The 22,363-nt window shown below is 38.0% G+C and overlaps 1 protein-coding gene across 1 annotated transcript in view; it reads right to left on the reverse strand.

The window, feature by feature from the left end:
* Nucleotides 1-22,363, reverse strand: part of chm (CHM Rab escort protein) — an 83,889-nt gene that overhangs the window by 49,190 nt on the left and 12,336 nt on the right. The window contains exons 2-6 of the mRNA XM_015351390.2: nt 11,684-11,750; nt 8,612-8,684; nt 4,359-4,477; nt 1,002-1,407; nt 798-914 (exon numbers count right to left, since the gene is read on the reverse strand). Coding sequence (XP_015206876.2) covers nt 798-914; nt 1,002-1,407; nt 4,359-4,477; nt 8,612-8,684; nt 11,684-11,750 — 782 coding nt within the window. The remainder of the gene's footprint in view (nt 1-797; nt 915-1,001; nt 1,408-4,358; nt 4,478-8,611; nt 8,685-11,683; nt 11,751-22,363) is intronic.

The raw sequence follows: 22,363 nt of genomic DNA on the forward strand, positions 1-22,363 counted from the left end.
CTCAGTGCCCTCCGAGTAATTCACGTTTTATCCACTAGCTAAATGACATTTGCAAAACCTGTTTTGGAGATGGTCTGGATTTGCTGTGCAAATGCTAAAAAATTACTACATTGTACTCTAATTTTCTATAGACAGCTTTAACAGCTTGACACCATATGCCACAGGCTCTTAACTGCTTCCAATGCTTAGAAGGTAACACTATCTCCAGGCCTGTGTTAAGCCACAGCTGGCTCTAGGAAAAGCAAATGTCACTCAATAATCTAATGATAACTACAGTTTTCAGGCTAAAAGGTTAAAAACTGCTGAGTAGGTGACCTCTGAATCATGACCTCAATTTTATAAATGTATGCACACTTCTGTCTTCTTTTTGGTGTGAACTGTTTCTGTGCTGTGGCTTTGATTCACTTCACAAACCACCTTGAAACAGGGGAAAAGGCACTAAAACAATTGATTATCAATCAATACTCGACTGTTTTTTTTATTATGTAGCGGTGCAAAGAGTGACAGATGGGAATGTCTAATGCACACTGTCGTTTAAAAAAAAAATGAGGAAGACAATGAGAAACTATACCCGACTGCATACCACTGAAACCCAATGTTGAATGTTACACAATTCAAACCCAAGAACCTGAGCCAAAGCATCATTGCTAAATATTGCATCACTTCTTTTTGAAACAAAAATGTCTTATAACATTCCAAGGTGTCAGTTACTCCATCTAATTGCTATGGGCATATGCAACATATGGGAAAAATATTTCTAAATTCAATCATTTTGATAATGAGAGATTTCAGATTACCTTTTCCACCTTTCCATTGTGGTAGGTAAGGATCCTGGTAACATTTTTAAATTCTGCATATCTGCTGACATTGGATTTGACAAGCAGGTCCACTAAGGATCCTCGTGAGTACAGGAGCTGAAAGTTCAGAAGAGAACTGAGAATCAAAGGAAATCTGAAAACAATGGCAAATTTTAAAAGACTACAAAAGAAGCCTTGGTTTACCTTAGAGACAAGGTCAATATTAAATCTTCGTCCCTCTTTGATTAGCTTGGAGTAGGTGATCTTCTCTCTTTTTGGTTCTGCAGTGCTCTGAGGAGGAAGGTTGGGATCCTGCACTGTATCTCCTGCTCCTGGTGTTACTGAAAGCTGGTCAGGGGGCGCATCACCCTCTTTTTTGGGGCTCTGATCCTCAGAAAACCCTCTCTGGCCATTGACATGACTTTGGGGCTGTGGATCGGTGTCACTGGGTGTCTGAAAAGGCTGCTCCTCATCTGCTGTGCCCTGGCTGTCTGGATCGGTTCTGTCTGCAGGTTCTGCAGTCGGGTCATCTCCCCCTCCCTCAGCTACTCCAGAAGCCTTTGTCACAGGAAGATCTGGTTCATCCTTATCCTCAGTCTCCGATTCCTCACTTCCAACCACAAACACAAAACAAAATCCATTTATAACACTATTTTTATCACCATGATACTACGGCATTTTACACCTAAAAATTAACCCGGTTCAGCTTCCACCAACAGGTAGGTGATGTAGGGTAGCCACTACGCACCAGCAGTCCCACTGCACAGCAGATCAGATCAAAAGAGAGACTAGTTTCCACTAACGTTTAGGTAAAAAGTAATCGGCCTTCTTAAATGGGATAGTATGTGCAAGCCTAAAGAGGAAATTAGAAAAAATCCAATCTTAACACGCCTTCCATTTTAAATAGTGTCTTTGGATTTGAATGACAAAGCACTTAAGAGCTTTGGTTTTGAGAAATTAGGGACCTGAAGAAAGAGTGCTGCCTACCGGACTACTAGACGCATTGCTTTTCCTTACCAATGCTGAGCAATTAAAGAACACAACAGTATTAAAATCTTGAACCTTTGAATCTTATTTACCACAACCTTTACGCAAAGTCGGTTAAATCTAGCATTACTCCATTACTATAAAACTGATAAACAGAAACCATACTGGGTTCTTGGCATGCTGGCCAGAAAGGTCATTTGCTTCATTTTCCACAAGGAAAAAGATAACTGCTCTCTGAAAGTTTAATGCAGGCAACGGTGAGCTAGCGCTGTGGAAATTTGATGTCTATTTCCTGCATCTAAATAACTTGGAAAGGAATGCAAAACACGAGTTACAGATTAAACATTTGAGTTAAAATGATGGTTGGTTTTCAATTTCTAGTTTTTTCACTCATTCATTGTTCAGCCACGTTACACTACTGTATGTGCTTCAGGGAAGCGTTGCTTTTGAAAAAAATCTTGAAGCACAAGGGAGTATCAATGCTGGTGTATAAAGTCATTTCTCCACCCTCTCATATAGTTTCTTCAGGTCAGAATTGGGCCTGTTCTGAAAAATGTACGATGGAATGAAATATTATACTGCTTGCTACAGCTAAATAGTGGTTCACGGATTTTTAACTAGAGGAATACGGCCAGAACGTGAAGACCTGCACCTGGCACTGTGATATTTTTCTTGGGTTTTGGTTTTAATTATTGCACAGCTCGTAATTAATGATTTACAATACAGAGTTCCTTAAAGCAGGACTTGTTTTAGTATTTGAGCAAGAACATCAATCACTTGCTCCAATCCAGCTCAGAAGTAAACTGAAAAACTGAAGTGAAGGAGGAACTAAGGGCATTTGCCTAATATATAAAGTGATTAAGATTCCAAACACTAAGCTGACTTCAACTAAACTTAAGCAAGTAATGATAGTTAATCATTCTTTATACTTATAAAGCGCGTTCCTGGACGCTCCACTCAAAGAGCGTTACAGCACAGTACACTCACCACACATCAGCTATCATTGGAGAGGAGAACACAGTGATGTAGCCAATTCATAGATGGGGATTATTAGGAGGCCATGATCGGTAAGTGCCAATGGGAAATTGGCCAGGACGCCAGGGTAACACCCCTACGCCTTTCGAGAATCTCCCTGGAATTTTTAATGACCACAGAGAGTCAGGACCTCGGTTTTACATCTCATCCGAAGGACGGCGCCTTTTTACAGTAAAGTGTCTGCGTCACTAAACTGAGGCATTAGGACCCACACAGACAGCAGGGTGCCTCCTACTGGCCCCACTAAAACCTCTTGCAGCAGCAAACTTATTCTTTCCCAGGAGATCTCCCATCCAGGTACTGACCAGGCTCCCACCTGCACTTCATCAATGGTTTGCCAGTTGTGAGTTGCAGGGTGATCTAGCTGCTGGTAAGACTTTTTGGATCCGTAGTAAGAACATAGTAAGGATTTTTATTTCATTTAAGTTACAATTACTTCAGTTTAGCTCCACAGGATGCTTTTCCATATCTTAAAATGACATGACAGGCCTTTATGTGAAGAGATAAATGGATAAATACTACACATGATGATGAAATATACCATAGATGTGAATTGCTTACACATTATTGCATTTGTCGGTCATGTACATAAGTAAAGTTGATTGTTCAAGATATACTTTTCATTGATACAATGCCTTAAAACAGTAACAAAAGAACAATAAAAAAGGAAAGGCAAAATCCAGAATGGGAAAACAATAAAACTAATTGTAAGCAAATAAAGTAAAATGTAAAATTCACATCTTATGAAGAGTTTACTCACAAAAAATCGTTAGCCTGATAAACGGATTGTTTTTCAGAAAATTAAGACTTTGCACACTTGGCCTATGTCACATTAAAATTAAATAACATTATTGTTTCATCTCCCTTTGTTTATAGGTACCACACCCTTTCCATTTGTGCTTTTTCAATAAATGCATCCGTCATGCAAGCTTCACATGCAAACAAATTCTTTCAATAGCTTTCTGAGCATTAAAAGACAGTCAGCAACCAGCTGTATGTCATAAATGTTGGATGGCCATGGCCGTTGTACAATAATTAACTATAGTTTCTAGTTTTCAGTTAAAACAGATAAGAACAAAAAACACCCATGATGTGAAAAATAAATTTGACATTCACTGGGAAATCTCAACAAAGGGGTGGCTGAATTCACATTGATGTCATCTCTTTCCCAGTATGGGTTTAACAGGAAACCCTTTCTAACTCCCTGATATGAGTGACAAAAATAATATTGCCATGGTGCATTAAAAATATAAAAGCATCTAAAAACACTAAAAAACCAAAAGCGCTAAATATAATGTTTCACTGGTGTTTAATGATGCCTTCAAGGTTTAGACAGAATACCATATTGCTAAACATCTGTATTCACCTATACCTTTCCCCAAATCCTGTTAAGAATGCATTTAGTTTCAGCCTAATTTCTCTCCGCAACTGTGTGAAAACTACATTCTATTCAAGACTTTGTGAATGACTAAAGAGGAAAAAGATTATCGAAAGCAAAGTCATGGAAAATGGCCTTTAAAGAGATGAAATCTTCATTACCTTGCATAGCAAAACACTTCCACGTTGGAGATGGATCTGTCCACGGAGTTCAAGAGAACAGCCTCCTCCCCTTCCTTCAACTTATCCCTCCATTCCTTCGCCTCATTCGTAGTACCTTGCTGGTGAACAGAAAGAGAAATCACGGAGGCCAATAGTATGAAGACCATTCATGAAAATGGACTGGAAATCCATGGAAATGGGTTGGAGTGTCACCCCACTTAAAAAGCACTAAGCTGGAAGGAGCCAACAGTAAAATGGAACTAAAGTTTGATATTTTTCTAATATGATGTGTGCACTTTTGCATACATCACATGTTAATCACATTTGTTATAACCAGACACCTGAAGAAGGCTCCACGGCTGAAACATTGCATTTTCTTTCTTCTCTTTTCAGCATGGAATAAACCTATTACTTGTTAATTTATAACTTACCGTTAGGATAGTTACTAAAAAATAATGTATTCATCACGCACTGCCATAACTGCAGAACTACATTTAGTAAATAATTCTTCACTCAATGAAAATAGAAAATAAAAAACACATTTTATAATATCCTGATTCCCTTAAAAATGCACATGTAACATTTTCCAAAGAACAAATTTCAAAATTTTAACAACACTAAGTAAAATTAATGTATTTTCTTTCTTCCTGACCAAAGGCGAAAATCCGCCAAGTAGCTAAGTATTTTCACGTCTGAAAACAAGTGACAATTTGATATCATTTTTCTTCTCAGACGCAGACGGAAAATGAGAAAATCTTGTTATTGAATCATCGGTTTCACATGCAGGCAGACTGTTTTGCCTCGAGCACTGAAGATCACCACTTGTGAAGAAATAAACATATCCACACCGGTGCGAGGGCAACAAGGCGGGCATCTGAGAATCATTTTAACATTCCAATTATGTCGATTGGGGAAGCTACCAAAGGGTTCCAAGCCGAGCATTAGGGGAACAAGAAAGGGATAAAGGACATTTGACAAAATAGGATGGAAAATGATTTCATGATATATTCCAATTATCTATTCATTTGGACATAACATAACATTTTTATCCGAGGCCAGTTAAAAGGCCATTTACTCAGTCTCTCAGTTCAAACAGTTATATCATCCTTTATTACTTAAACTTGTAAGCCATTTATCACTCCCAGGGTTTAAAAAGACTGAAAAGAGGACACAGTAAAAAGTGTTAGTATTTAATAGGTCTGAGAATTTCCAGCTAGATACTGAAAAAAACAACACAGCTCATAAGATTCAGATGTACAATAGCTTATATTCGTATGTTTTCATAAACTAGCACAAATCATGTATATGGCCTCTATATTATAATTGCATGAATATTTAAATCAAATATTCTCGTATTTCAGAAAACTAAATGCGTGTAAAAGTATGCACACGGGTATGCATTTATAATAAAAAGTACAAGATGATCGTCAGCAAAATGTTTACTATGATATGATGGATCGCAAGGAATAAGCAGTAACTGGAAATCAATACTTTATCCCAACAGCACATTGAAAAGACTGAAAAAAAGCTTTAGAAATGCTTTTCAAAATTCTATGATATTATTCTGATCAACACAAGTTAAAAAAAGGTCTCCACCTTTTTGTTTTGACAACCTACAGCTGCAAAAATACCCTCCGCTGTTCAATAACACCTCTAAGTTTTGACTTTCTTTTCTTTAATTATAGACCTACTTTTATACTATTTTAGCTCTATTTTCATGTTGTATAAAGCTTACAACTAAGATTTCCCTCTTTATTCACAATGCTTTTTCTTTCAAATGTTGGATTCATAAAATATGCACTACCTTATTTTAAGTTTACATGGTTTCACTATTTTTTAATATTATTAAATAACTTACATCACAAAAAAATCCCAAGCATTACACCTATTAGACAGGATTCATTCCATCAACCACTGATGAGCAGCACCAATTTGGCATTAGGTTTAGCCTTACAATATATATATATACTTATAAATAATGAAATACAGGAAGAAAGCAAATTGCCAGTTTAAGATTGACCAACTAATATGTTCACTCACTACCAACAGTAATTCAGATGGAATCCCATCTAAGATCTTCTGTTTTACATGGATTGAACAGCTACCTTCCATTCCTCTGGGGGCACAGAAGAATCTAAGAGGTCACCTTGTTTGGTAATCAACAAAGGCAATTCCAGTGTATTTCCCCAATATCTTTAACTTGGCCGTATGTGGAGGCTTCCAAACTATAGAAATGTAACCAAAATCAATCTAAGGGACATGAACAAACAGGGAACTATTTATGCAGAACTAATTAGCTGAGTGATTTGGTTAAATACAGCACCACCAAATGTCTCACCACTACATTGAACACAGAAGAAATTTGCATCCGTGATTGTGAAAAAAATTGCATTCATCTACCTAAAACAATTAATTTACAAGAGAAGCTCCACAACATTCATGTCATAGTATATTTAAAAAAACAACACACAAGACACCCTGTTCCATTCAAAATGGAACCACAAAATGAAATGCAAAATGAAACAATGACTGTGTTTCAGTGAATAAGATTGGCAACTTTTTAAAAAGAGCAGTACCCATTGTTGCAATATTACAGAAAAGTAACAAGGTCGGGGGGGCTCAGTCTAAATGAAGTCAGTGAAGCTCAAGCATAGGCTCTCCCTGCAACTCGCCCCTCTAGTGTTACTGTTTAGTTTATCATTGATTTATTAAGGAATGATTTTGCTATTCTCTGAACGATTTTCGCTTATTCATTGTTTTGCTGCACTTTGTCTGATCAACTATAAAATAAAGTTGTCCCATTTTTCTTGGTTCACATATATATCCCTCATTTTGTTCATATTTTTGCTATTCATCATGCTTTTCTGGACCAGGTGCAGAATGAGTAGCAAAGACCGCAGTACACCGAGTCAGGACGACACATTGTTAATGTCAAAGCAGCGTATCCAGTTTTCTGATGGTATGAAGAACTAACTGCTTGTCAGTATAGTGAATAACTTTACAAATTAAAGTATTAGGATCATCCTTATGTGTCAAGGCTTTCATAAAATCTTTTAATTCTCATGACCTAACTGGACCTGGCTCACCAACCGTTACAGAAGGCCAGCAGATTAATACAGCCACCTCTGTTCGCGAGTTCCTCTGGATAGCAAGACACTTTGGATTATCGCCTTCTCCAACTCAATGCCATAGTTTTGTCTATGAGCTAATGTTGCATATTACAGAGGACACTCTAAACCAATCCTATGCTGACTTGGTATCCACCTATCTGAAAAGCTCTCTAGACATATGGGAGCCACTTGGTAACTGGCCTGCCCATGTCTTTTATATCTTGAAGCTGTGCTCTCATGGATTGGATTGACTGAAGGACACAATGTTCAGTGGCTTCATTATGGTATAACTAGTATAAATTATTTTGTGCTAAAGAATATAGAGTGTTATGAAAATGTGATGATACTCTTTTTTGTAATCAATATTACTAGGCAAAAAAACAACCACACAGATTTTCTGGATGTCTCAATATGTTCAATATGGATACAATTACATATTTAAATGCTGTTATTTTTTATCATTTTACCCACAGACTACAATCAGAATATTATTTGTATCTTTGATTCAGAATTTAGTACTTTCAATGATTTCTTAAATAATGTTTTAAATGATAAAGCATTTTCCATTGCCTATTCTGGATTTAAGTCCCAGCTCACAGTGAGGACCCCCATTATCACTTGGGGTGATCCACCTACCCATCATGCTATACCTCCTTGGGCATAGAGGAGATATAACTGACTGGAACAGAGGCACATCTTTCACAGATGTCACCCAGAGTCTGCAAAGGCTCAGGAAGTTGTACAGGTTGGTTACAGTTTCACTGAGAGCCAAGAGTGGTCAGGACAACTACCCCCAGTAGTATTTTAGATGATGATAAACTCATTCTGGTCAAAGACTGCTAGTAAGATACTCAAACTGGAGACATCTGGATCACAGAGTCCAACCTTTGCTGGTTAAGCCTCCCAGAAGTCTACATTTTCAGCTTTTTAAAAATGATCTAATTTAATAATATTTAAATCTGACTGAAAGGCCAATTCTAGTTCAGCAGTTTCAACTTTGTTGTTCTAAAAATAATAGAAAGTATAAAACTTTTGTTCCATTTATCGCAATATATCTAATTATCAGTAATTATGAAAAAAACGTTTAGCAATTGTTTATGGTATGAAATATATCTTAAAAACAATGCTAATAAAAAAAGTTACCTTGTATTCATCAATCCAGGAAAGTAATCCTGGAAATGTGAAACTGGCCCAGTTTCCGGCATAATAAGTTCTCCTGTAACAAAATAATCAAAATTTATGTTAAACATAAATTACATATTATTGTCATTCTCAGTGATGTTATGGTAGATGTGGTGCAAATGTAAGCCAAATACTAAATTTTAAATTTAATCATATAGACCTACCCTTATTCTAATTTTAGGTGTGTATTACTGCATGTTATTGAAAAACATATATACCTTTTAAATGACAAATAAAGCTGTGTGCAAAAGATTCAAATGGTCCAATTGTTTCAACAAATCTCTAAGTGAACAGAAGGTGACATCCTCTACTGGGTACAAAATTAAGTCAACCACTTTCTGCAAATTATACTACAAAATTACTATTTGCTGATTTTAACAGATCGAAAAAAATAAAGTGAGTCGGGCATGTACAAAAGTCTGGCCACTCTTCCAGTTGATTCATTTCTACTTTTTTGAATTCATGTTTTTCAAAGGCTCCAAAACATGATTGACTCGTTAGGCATTAAACTAAGTAAGGTGAAGACAACTCCAGGGTTGAATATATACGCTGACCCTTCTACCCTCTCAGGTTGTGACTGTTATTCTGCCTGCTTTCAACAACTATGGGCTCCTCTAAACAGCTGTCTGATAACTTTAAAGATAATTCACTATTATAAAGCAGGAGAAGGCTATAAAATGCTTCCAGCTTGCAATTTCAGCCATCACAAACATCATTAAGAAATGGAAATTAAAAGCTCCTGTTGAAATCAAGGCAAGATCTGGAAGAAAAAACTCAGAGTTCTGGTAGAACTGATTGAAAACTGGTCAGATCTGCAAAGGGGAACCCACAGATCACTGCAAAGGACCTGCAGAAAAGTTTAGTTGGAACTGGAGTAATTGTCCACAGGTCCATGGTACAGTGTTGCTTTCACAGAAATGATCTGCATTAGAGAGTTGTCAGAAACCTTTCCTTCGACCTCATCATGGAATGGCCCTCACAGCCCTCAGACTTTGAATATTATTGAGAATTTGTGGGGATATCTCCAACATGCAGTGTATCCACGAAGACCTAAGAATACTTCTGAGCTACAAGAGTTCTGCAAGGAAGAGTGGAGGAAAAAAATACAAAAGCAAAAACAGAAAAACCCTTAGCTGGCTATAGGTTAGGCTTGGAAGCTGTGTTTTCAGACAAAGATGTGTTATTAAGTAATGACTGACAATTCAGGTGGCCTCAGTTCATCTAAGGTTGTAGAATAAATACCCATATCCCACACCTGAATGTTTGCATATTTTCTGTTAACACACCACTCCATTCAGGAATGTCAGAACCAGGAGCAGAAGAACACTCACACTAAAGCACTATACTTGAAAATGGAAAGAAGACTATTTAAATGCATATTGTACTAAGCTGTACAGAAATGTAGACAATGGTATCATTTTGGAAGAAGCAAAGAAGTTAGTAAAACAGTAAGAACACTAATTTGATCTGGAAAACAACAACATCAACAACAACATAGAAAGAACGCAGATGTTTTAGATATCAAAAGGCATCATATCTTCATAAAAGAATTTTATCTTTTATCAGCAGTGAAGGAACGCAACATGCTTTGAATTTGTTTTTGAAATGTGAACATACATTTTAATTGTACTTACAGAACCAGGACTGTTTTATTCCTAAATTGCCGGTGAAGAACCTCAAAAGGCACAGGTGTTTTTTCAAATAATTTTGGAAGCAGGCCAAAGCAAATATCCAGAAAACAATATTTATAATAACACAAGGCGTAGCTAAGCATAATATTCCTTCAGCAAAGGGTTCAATTTCCCAAATTCCAAATTCTACATTTTACTAAATGATGAACTTGATTATTAATTATTTTTTGTCTTTAAGTTTAAAATGCTTTTAAAAATATATGGCCTCTGAAATGCACCATTAAAACTATTCCCCTACTTGCACACTGTGAGCCAACAGCAGATACAGCATGGTCAGAATCAGACTGCATCAGAGTACTGATGCAGCTCTTAGTAATAACTCTATCAAACAAGAAGCTGGGAGTCAAAGAGCCTCTTCCCTTATAGCACGAACCAGGAATGCCCCATAATGCTAAGAGAAAACCTTGTGAGAATTCAAAATGAATTTTTATCATACTAAGCAGTTCAAAACAAACTGCATTCTTAATGTCTTAGACAAAGCCCTCTCTGGAATCTACACTTAAAAGATATGTTGGCAACTATGTCCTTCAGAAGTCTGTTTTGGCTGTGATAATTTATTTTGTAAAGGTCTCCGTTTTTAACTGTTTATGAAACTGGTGAGACAGGTGAAGAGCTTTTATTAATGTGGTCCCTAAGCTTTAACCATTGAGAACCATTCTAAGTATGCTTGTTTGGGAGTTATTGCCTGTGGTTAAAAAAAACTCCTCTATTAACAACATTCTAAATATTGGATCAATGATGTTTTTGAGTGTAAAGACATGTACATGAAGTGTATACTTCATCAATACCAATGTTCAGTGCTCAAAAGAAATCAATGAATAACAGAATAGTTTCACATCACAGACTGTAGTTATCTCTAGTTTTAGACAACCTAGTTTTTACCCAGGCAAAGTAAGTAAGTCTAAGAGGGCAACTAATTTTGGGCAGATGAGAAATGGGACATAACATTTGTGTGAGGATATCTACTCTCCGAAGACATAATGCATAACCACACCATCCAATTCAGGGTTGTAGGGAAACTGTAGCCTACCCTGGCAAGCATGGGCATAAGGGGGTGTACACCCTCAAAAGGATGCCAGTCCATCACATGGCACACAGACACAAACATGCTCGCAATCACACCAGGGACAATTTTTCCAGAAGCTAAATTACTTATCAGCCTGTCTTTGGACTGTGGGAGGACACCAGAGCACCTGGAGGAATGGACACAGACATGGAGTTTATATGTCCTCCCCATATGCACCCAGAACTGAACCCAGGACCCCGGCACTGCAAGTCTGCAATGTTAACCACTGTGCCATCCTGGATATATTCTAATTGTCCTGTATATAAACATGCATACCTGTCAAGATGCAAAACCCGCTGACCGATTCTGGAGCACGCAGCGGCAATGACAGACTCTGGAAGACCTGAAATGAATAAAGACATTTTACACAATCAAGCTGCATGAAATTATGTTGTGATTATGTGCACTGTTTTTTGGGGGGAGGGAGGGAAGCCGAGTTAGAACTGATTTGACCAGGAAAGATAAGTGCATTTAAAAGCTGGACTTTTCATTTTTTTGGCAGATCTGCATATTGTGCAGCAGTCTGCAGTTGTATTATTTTTAAGCAATGAAGATGACAGTTAATTTTTCCAGCTACTGTTGGTCCGATGTGAACTGAAAGGCAAAAAAAAAATCATGGAAGAACAACATGGTTTGTTTTTTTGGCAATTGAGAGTAAACGAGCAACCAAAGTTTCACAGCATATTTGTCCATACAAATTAGAATATAGTTGAAATATAGCAGTTGCGTTTTGCATATTAAATCTTAGACGCGCATTCCACAAAGGAAAATATATTTTTGAAAAAAGTTCGTAAAAGTAAAAAAAAAAAGATTTGTGAGTTTGTACATTTTTACTTTTGTAAACAATACTGGCAGCTACAGTACACTAATATCAGCACACACAATTATGGAAGACCAAGTGAAATACAACATAGCCTGCAGAAGGCATCAGCACATCAGAGGTTTTCTGAGAAAGATGAACAGGAGATGGTATTGGGTAGACTGTATAACACTTAAGAGCTCACAAATAATCACCTACAGTTGCTGTTCCAATCTAGTCTGCTTTTGGTCAATACAATATTACTGATTTCCTTGAGTGCGCACACATTGTAAGCATACCCCAGCCTGCTCTCCATGAGACACAGACACACAGACAGGGAGAAAAGCTTGGGGTCAGAGCGCAGGGTCAGCTATTGTACAGCGCCACTGGAGCAGTTGGGGTTAAGGGCCTTGCTCACGTGGTAAAAGTAGGATTCCTCTGCCGGCCGCGGGATTTGAACCAGCACAGATCCTTAGCTACAGTGCCACCACTCCGCCCAGTTCTGTTTCATGCGATTGCGCTACAACCTAAACAAGTACTCTGAACAAGCATAACACAGCATCGCTCAAGAGTAATAACATGGACCCCAGGGAACAACTGTACTAAAGCAGATGACTGCCAGAGAGAGGTCATTATATGCACCTATCCAAGTTCGCCACACTGTGCAAAGCATGCCCGAGGACAAGTTTTAAATATTGGTCAAATTCTAATTAAAGGAAATAATTAGAATAATAAAATAATAAAAAGACTCAAGTCTATTTTACTATTGCATATCAAAAGGCACACAAAATGGGACAAGAGCACTAATAAGGAAAATGAGATGATATAATATTCAATAATTTTTAACAATGTCAGCTGTAGGGCTTTTAAAAATCTGTGCGTGGGGCAAATAAGTGGGTCGACCAGTGAAAAATGAATCTGCAGGACAAATAGGAATGTAAAGTCCACAGACCACAGTGTCGGATAAGAGCTAAATAACTCAAATGTGACCGTGTTTGGGTGGGCTCACTCCAGTATTGGGTGTCCTGGTTTTCCAGCACCTGTCAGCTTGCACCATAACTGTAGTGTTAAAAGCTAACAGCGCACATTTTGGAAGGATATCACTTCTGCACGGGGCCTACGATGGTGAACGGAGCTGAATAACTATTGACAATTCAAGATGGGGATGGTACTTAAAAATAAAAACATTTAGTGATCCTAAAAGTGGAGAAAGTTTGGAAAAGCGCCATGTCGCAACTGTTCTCATCATTTCACCTTCACCTGGCCTTGCACTTTCATCCACAATCCATGCCTAAAAAAAACACAAGAAACAGTGCCCTGCTTTTAAAATGACATCCAAGGTCAGAAACAAAAGAAATTAGCTGAAGCAGTTGTGTCTCGGGAAAACAATTAAGACTCGCCTGCCTCCGCAAGTCTTCTGCTGTGGCTATAAAATTAAGAAACAAAACCTGCGGAGACCGACACCTTCATCCCCTCTGAAAGTCGACCGCACCAGCAGAACTGCTGTATGCTTCTTTAGAGAAAGTGAGACAGAACTAAATGTGCAGCTTGAGATATGATAGACATCATGTCATTCGCTGTAACCTCGCATGTCACACGGCTTCGCACTGTGATACATCACAGCGGCAGGTCTACCTCACTGGTCCAGACACAGCACCTAGTGGTAAAAACGTGATTAATAATTGATTGACTGCATACTCTGCCCTATCTCAATCAAGTCCCTGGGAAAAAAAAGAGGTTATTTCTATCTCTGTGCACAATTTTGAAAATGTTGAAAAGTGTAAATAATCCCCTAATGCTGTTTATTGTATCTGATATTGATTTTTCCACATCATGTTTGCTAAAGACAAACATTACCCACCATAAAATACTCACTCGGCACTAGACATACTATACAATAAATAATAGATTGGGTTGGCAGGACTTTGATGACCGAGCAAAGCCTGAAATGCTTTCAGCAGGAATTGTATGAAATCATAAATCACTCTTCATTTCATAGAACATTCCAAAATGGATTCTATCTCTCTACCTTGAAAGTCATTTCATGTGTTATTTATAGCCAGGGTAAGCTGTTGGACAGCATCAAAGGAAACAAGCTCAGCCCTTTAGCTGAGTGCCGGCAAGCGAAGACACTTCACTCGGAGAGCTCACATTCATTGTTAGGTTAATAGCCAGGCATGGACAGCTGCAGCTCACAGGACACAAAAGGGCAGCGGCTTTTATTTTATTCCTTAATGATATAGGATCAAAAACATGGAGCAAGCAGGGCAAACATGCTGCCCCAGCACTGCAGCCAGTGAATATAAGCCTCTGAAAGACAAAGATAATTAAACGCATGTATATAGTGAAACAAAAACCAAACCAAAGATAATTAAACGCATGTATATAGTGAAACAAATGTCTGTTAAATTGTAACTATAACCATAATTTACTCTGGCTGAGGTTAATCACAAAAGCCTCTCTAAATACCACCCTCATTTTGATGACATTGTCTTCTTTTAAAGAGACTAAAACGTTTCTCTTGTGGTTTTGAGGCTGTGTTTCACGTGTTTTAAGAGAAGTACGATTAAGCAAAAGGCGAATTCAGACACCAGCACAGCTATACGATACTAGTACCTGTGGCTTTGTAAAAAAAGTAACATCTTCCATTAATGTATTGTAGTGTTTATCAACCCACAATGCTTTTCACAAAGCAGGAAGATGGCAGATAAGAGTATGAGCAAGGGCACAACTGAGAGGAGGCCACTTCTGTATTCACATTACTTTCCCACTGAAACACAGCATATTAAGAGAGGATGCAGTCATTTAACTGCAGCTTGAATAAAAGTACACAGCACTTAAGACTGGTAAGAAAGAAATTAAATGACCAATTAAACTGAATGGGAAAGTTTAGATGGCAGAGTCCAGATTGAGAAAACCTGACTTAGAATTCAGTCAGGATACCAGGGTCAGCACCTTTACATTTTCAGACAAGACCATATTTAGCACTCAGAACTAGCTTATGCATGGAAATAGAATTTTAGGGCTCCTTCATTGAAAAGAATTGCAGACCATGCCAGCTATGTTTGTAATAGAATATACACGCATCCATTTATGTGTATAGATGTAAAACTATGTATCTACAGGTACAAGTACAAGTATATTATTATTTGTTCACCGTTTTTCTGTTGTGGTATGCTCCAGAAGACAAGCATTTTACACAGATTTTTACAGCCGCTTGTCACCAAACCAGGGCACTAATGTGGAACTTGTACAAGAAAAAAGTGGCAACTAATAGTCCAAACACCACCACTTCCAGCATTAAACTCATTTCTGCAAGATCTCTCCAATCAAAATGACGACAAAAAAAGCATTCTGGCAAAATCACACATCAACTTGACACCAGATGCTATCTCATGGGCTTAGATCTAATGTCTAGTGGTGAGTCATCACATTTGTTTTTTGTTAATAATGTTTTCTACTGCAGTCCAATATCATCTTTGCAATTAATGCTCCACCCTCAAAGCATTCTCCACCCCATGTCAAAACATCAGGATGAGCAGATTTAATAGTACCGCCTAATGCTACACTAGGCAAAATATTTTAATTCTAATCCTGGCCTCTGGCAGTGGCAGAAACAGATCCGGCCAGCTGAGCTCACTGCAGCTAAAAAGATGCTGCTTCTATGCGCAAAGACACTTCTCTCCCTCCTCTGGCATCACTGGGTCCTGGCCTGTCTTCTCAAAGTAGATCTAAGTATTTAATTAACTACATCGTTGCAAACACTCCTAACCAGGCTCCAAGGTGGCTGATAGGTAACTGTACCCTTAATGAAGCGAATATCTTGTGTAATCGGCTGTAAAAGTCCTGAAGAAAAAACCTACGTCTAATAGGGAGACTAATTAGTTATCCTTAATTGACTTAATTATTGCTTAATTGACTAGTCACTTTGGAACAAAAACCAGAAGACACAAGCTCAGGTCAGGATATAGTTAAGAATTTAAGATTCCTGATTCACATGGAGTTTTCTCACAGCCCATGGTCTTTAGGGAGGAGGGATTGAGCTTTGTAGTTGTGCTGAGGACAATGTGTAGCTTCTGTCTCAACAACGGTTAGACATTAGGGAGGGGAGGTGCCCCATGAGTGGGATTTGAGGGAAAGTTGTTTCATTTTGAAGTTTTTTTCTTTTTTTGCTCTTATAATTAAAACTTTATCATTTAAAATGATCATTAACTCATGAAATACGACATTGTGATAGAGCCTTCCTTAGCCAATTTTATTTCCAGGGACTTAATATTTTTATGTTCACAATAAACTACTTTGTTAAATACTGCTGGGATGCACGTAAATAAAATGATCATCTAATGCCAGGCCACAAAAAAAGCTGACAAGTAAACTGTAATTGTGGTTACACGGCACACAGGCTGCAAAGTGAACAGGTCATCTGTGCTAATGTGATTGCTTAGAGTAGGTGCCAATGCATCAGCATTTTGTTCTTCTTGCACAGCTGCCTGATGAGTGTCCATCCCACAGCAGGAAAACCTGAGAGGTGTGTCAGAGAACTACATTATTTTTAAAAGACCTCTTCAATGTTTATTTTTAAAAAATCAACTCGGATAGTAATGGAAATGAATTGGCTTAAGCTGGGTCCACACAGCTCAAAAGAAAAGGCAAAATTACTTTAAAATTTTGTAGGATCTGGGAAGTGGCAGTCGTCGCCAGCCTCATCACGCAAGGTGAGAGCTTAACGAGCTAACAAATTAAACAGCAAAATCAGTGGATTGAAGGTTGACATTAATGCTAATGATCTCAACGACTGTGAAGAGACAGATATAGTTTAAGAGGCCTCTTGAGTCTGGAGGACTTCAGCAAATGTTAATGGAGTCTTCTTTTTTGTTTTCTGACACAGAAACTGGGCTTGTTTCTGTTCTTGTGCTACAACCTCCAGCTCCAGATGGGAGATGCAGTGCTGAATTCACTTCATATGTGAATACTGTAAACTGTCTAAACTGTATGGAAAACAACGGTAACCTATTGATCTGCACTTACGAGAAAAACTACATATATAACAACAGGAAACAGGTCAAAAGATTTTAACCCTCCATTTTTAAACGCAACAAAAATGTAGTATAGGCATCAACTATGGGGATCCAACCTCTATTTGTTTCTGTCTTAGAAAAACGCAGTTAATTGTTTAAAAAAGAGGTACTTGAGCTCCTTGGCCTCAAGCAGGAGAGAATGATAACACATTGTATTGGAGAATAAAAAAGGAAAAGGCAAACCTGGCACTTAATACTGTAAACTAATGGAGGAGAGAGTAACATCAGCTGGCTGAGATTTTATGTGAATATGAATAACACAGCTAATCAGATTGTATTTCAAAAAGGGCATAACATACACAACTTCGAAGAGTTTCACAGTCACATGTAACAAGTGTAAAGCAGGGAGGAAGCATGGTAGAAAACCAGCTTTTAGGAAAAATATCGTTTAATAAACCGCTGTTGTGATTTTTAAAATTCTATCCTTTTATCCTTTTAAGGCCATGAATCTATATTTGCCATCATTTTTATTTGCAAAGGGAGCACAGTTATAGCCAAATTGTCCACTTTTATTTATTTTGCATAGCAACCTGAAGGAGAAGCGCAGCATTAAATGTTTGCAGCAGAGAGGAGCCCGCAGAAACGCAATGCATCAGCCTAACAATACTTAACAAGCTGTTCCGCTAAGATGGTAAATCCTGTGCGACTGTGTCAAAAGTAAAAAAAAACGGCATCAACCACATAAAGCAGTCATTGACAGTGTTCCATATTACTGTAATTGCTAATGGAAGCCATTTAATCCAACAGCACTTGAGAACACGGGGAGATGGATTGTTACATTAACAAAACACCAGAAGTACTCATACAAGATGTCACAGATTTTATTGCTTCTCTATTAAGGGAAGGCTGCACTCTGCGTTCTGAGATTCTGGCAGCTAATGGTACAGCTCACTCACTTCAGAACTGCTTCATTTCAGGACTCATGTCAGGCTTTGTGTGAACTAGACTACAAGTAATGAGTGTCAAGATCTAATTCTCAGAGAAATACATTGCAATTTTCCATTCTGACCAATTATATCTGTAATGGCAGTGTACAGTCCACAGCAATATCATAGCATTTCAGCCATTATAGTACATGCATTTTAACTATCATTATCACAGGTAATGATGACTTAGGTCTAACATGCACTGTATCTACAGTATATAAAGCCTCAACAAAATATAAATGCCAAAATAAATGGCTTTACACCACACTGAAAAGTAATTTATTACATTTTTCACCCTGATTTCTCATTCAAGAGTGGTGTGCTTTATTAAGAGGCGCAATGTGAACTCAGGGCTGTGGCCCTAGGATATTTTGGTGCCATGCAGTTTGTGCAGAAAAATACAAGACCGCAATTACTGTACTGAATATGCAAAGCAGTCTAAAAATAAAAAATGCAGCATCTGGAAACGCCCTTCAGTGCCTTTATCAAGAAAGTCTTGAAAGTCTTGTTGGAACAGGTATGAATGGTTCCAAAAGTCAAACTTGTAACTGCACATTTAATTATCTGACGTTCTCCTTCACTGACACTTAGGCCCAACTAAGGAATGTGGTCAAGGTACACAACAACATTGTTGTTTGTAGTTTCTGTGGTCTCTTACACATAACACCTGCATTTTGCAGAGAGGAGATAGAACACAGATGAAATCAAAGCATCATCTAGTGAGTGTCTACGTGTATCATAAGTAACGTAGCGGGTGGAAAGAGTCTTTATCAGTCTCTTCAAGCGAGCGGATGTTATTTAGCCCATTAAACAGACCTACATTTGCTTGTTAACACAAACAGAAGTTTTATAAATACAGTCAACTGTGCAAATTCCACTTATTCATTCACAGAACCTACACAAAAGAAAAGCTCAACAGCAGCAAAACTGAACAGGCTGATGCAATGCAGTCATATTATCTTGTTCTAAACCTTTTTTATGCTAGAATTTAATATTCAACTTGAATAGTCTTAAACACAAACAGTACTTTAAAGAAGATTACAGAATTGATCTAAGAGACCACTGACCAAGGAGAGCTTTCTGAAAGGAACCAAAAGCATATTCCTCTCCCTTATTGCTACTTCATCCTCAAATATATTCCACCATCTATCTGTCAGAGTGCTGCCTATTTCTGGAAATGATCACACAACTCAAAGCCCATCCCAAAAGCTCAGGACACATTCAAACCCCACAAAGAATAACAATGGTGGTCATTCAACCCTTGTTCTGTAGTGGATGGATCCAAGGATCTTATCTAGGTGTTTCTTGAATGAAGCCAAAGTTTCAGCCTAAGGCACATAGCTGGATAGCTTGTTCTACACTCCCACATGCCTCTGGGTAAAGAAGTGCCTCCTGTTCCTGCTCTTAAATGCACCTTCAAGTAGTTTCCATTTGTGTCCTCTGATGCATGTTTCATAAGCCATGCCACTGTGCAGCCCAGTTGTATTCCCCATGTTACACCTGTATGTTACATTGAAAGAACATACCACATTTGACATTAATAATTCACTGGGCCCATAGTGTTATTTACATATTAAATAGTGAATATATGAATCTAGTGAATATATGGGTATGTTGATTTTTTTTAGTAGCATTGGTCCTTGAGATATAGCAACAATGTTAGTTTAAATACAAGAATAACCTTTTATTGCTTCAGGATAAACGTCAAGTAGTTTCATAAACATGCAAGGTGCTCAATGTTTGGGGTCAAATAAAGATTGCTAAAATTGTTTTAGAATTTGATTAAAAAAGAACTTTATTAAAAAAGAACTGTATTTCACACAATAGAGAGAGATCTGACCAGGCAAAGCTTGAGTAATAAAGATGGTTAAAAACTAGTATGACTGAAGGCAGCCTGTCTGTGGGAGATGACACTCTAAGAACAACATGGTTCTCCTTCTACAATCAGCAGGCTAGTTCAAAGAAATCCTGGAACTGGTTCTGTTGGGGAAAGACCTTGTCCTGAAAGGCAGAAAATAACCATACTGGCCAGGACCATCACAGCCATCATTTTGAGACTATACTGGCTAAAGCACGAGAGATTCCAGGAAGATTTAATCCATGATAGAATGGCTGCAGACTGCAGTCTGCATACTAGCAGGCCATTCAGAGATAACATCCACACGGACAGCTAAAATCAGCATCAGCCCGAGCAAAAAAAAATGCATTTAGTTTTTGTGGTGAATGTTATGCTGAATGCTGCATTGTTTAAGCCAACCTCTTTATTCCTGCCAGGTGATCTAATAGTGTCAGTTCTTCCGATAAGATAACATTGCTGAGATTACAACAGCACAACGTCAAGAAAGCAATAGTGGGGTCTTTCTGTAGCTAGCGTTTTCTATTGATCCGAGTCTGATGGCTGACCTGTGGATCCAATCGATAATGCCGTCAATAGGAAGCAACAGTGATCAGCTGCACAAGAGGAGCAATATAATATCTCACAACAATCTGTCTGAGGCTGATCAGGTCTGTGCATCAATGCTGCCAGGGTTGTCAATGCTCATGATGATTGTGCCCAAGAATAAAAAACAAAAACATTACAAATGTGCAAAATGTACAATAATTCCTTAAGTAGAAATGTTTTGCTTTAGATATTTAAAATATTTTACTAAATCCAATATTAAGTATCAGTATCTCTTTAAACAAAGAAAGCAGTACTTCCTTTTGTATAACACTAAATAGATCATCCTGAAAGTCCCATACAGGATGCAGCATTTCATTGATATAAATTATACCCATAAAATGTTTTTATGGTAAAAAACTGGTTTACCGTTCAGTTTCTACATTCGGGCAGATTCTATTGTAAAAGAGATCTGGCAGCTAACAACAGTCTTATTAAAGTGACCTGCTTTTTGACTACAAGGATTAAATCTCTGTATTTTTAGCTTCTCTGGAATAAGACAGCATTTGGTTTAATATGTACGAAGACATTCCCATGCATTTAAAAGAAAACTCCCCGGCTACATACCAAAACAGTGCCAAGATGGACCATTATATCAACATATTTGGTTTACAATATGATAAACTGCCTCTCAGCACTGTTAGAAGCACACACACACACAAATAATAAGGTTTCATTACCCAGGCCAGAGGCTCTAAATTACTGTACCAAGAAACTGATTGAGAGTAGGCTGTATACCTAGCCTAAGACCTTCACGAGACGTAGAGATAAACTTCCTGACTGGAAAAGTACAAACAGCATGTCTGACCCTCCAGTCGTCCCTCAGTAGTCATGAGAAACAGCCCAGATTTATATGTTGACTCCCTGACTTCAGTAGGGATGTTCCTTTGAATCATATTTTGTGGAGCACGAAAGCAGCTTGAGGGTTGCATTTCAATAGGTAATTAAAACCCAGCCATAAATCAACAGCAGTCCTATAAATAAGGATTGCAGGCAGATTTAGCACTTCTCAAACACCATAACCTAGCATTAAAAGAAGTCTTAATAAAGCACACCACAGAGCACATATGACCTGTCAGAAACCAATGTCCCTCTATCTTATCATTCTTTTCCTCTTTTTTTCACTCCATTGTGTCCCTGACAAGACCAGCTTGGAGGCAGAGAGTTGAGCTTGCAGCTGTTTATCTGAGCTGACAGCCAGCAAAAACCTTGACTGCTGCCTTAACCAGCTGAAATGGAAGTGTGTTGATATTGAAGGTAAATAGATGAGGGGGGGGGTAAGGAGGCTCAGAAGATTAACACAGGTGACCGCTGTGACCTGGGATCAAACTGAACAAATTGTGCATTTTAAAATTGATTTCAGTTCCACTGCAGCTAGAAACTGCAGGAGTCTCAGATCCTGGAGAGCCACTGTGTCTGCAGGTTTTCCATGTCTCTTCAAGGAATCTGCACCTAAACATACACCTCCGGACCTTAAGAAGGTTGACCATGTAAAATATCAATTCCTTAACTAAAAAATACCCAAACTCAAGGGGTCTTAAAAAGGCTACTGGGAAAAACTAAACCCTGGACCTCTTTTAAACAACAGGGTTATACACACCTACAGTATGATTACTGGCGATATCTCGTGAAGTTCTGCAACAAAGGCTTTCCTTGCCAACATTTATTTTTTTATCAATGCACACCCTTATAAAAAAACACTATTGCCACTTT

The sequence above is a fragment of the Lepisosteus oculatus genome, chromosome 8 (assembly GCF_040954835.1).
Source record: "Lepisosteus oculatus isolate fLepOcu1 chromosome 8, fLepOcu1.hap2, whole genome shotgun sequence".
Lineage (NCBI taxonomy): Eukaryota > Metazoa > Chordata > Actinopteri > Semionotiformes > Lepisosteidae > Lepisosteus > Lepisosteus oculatus.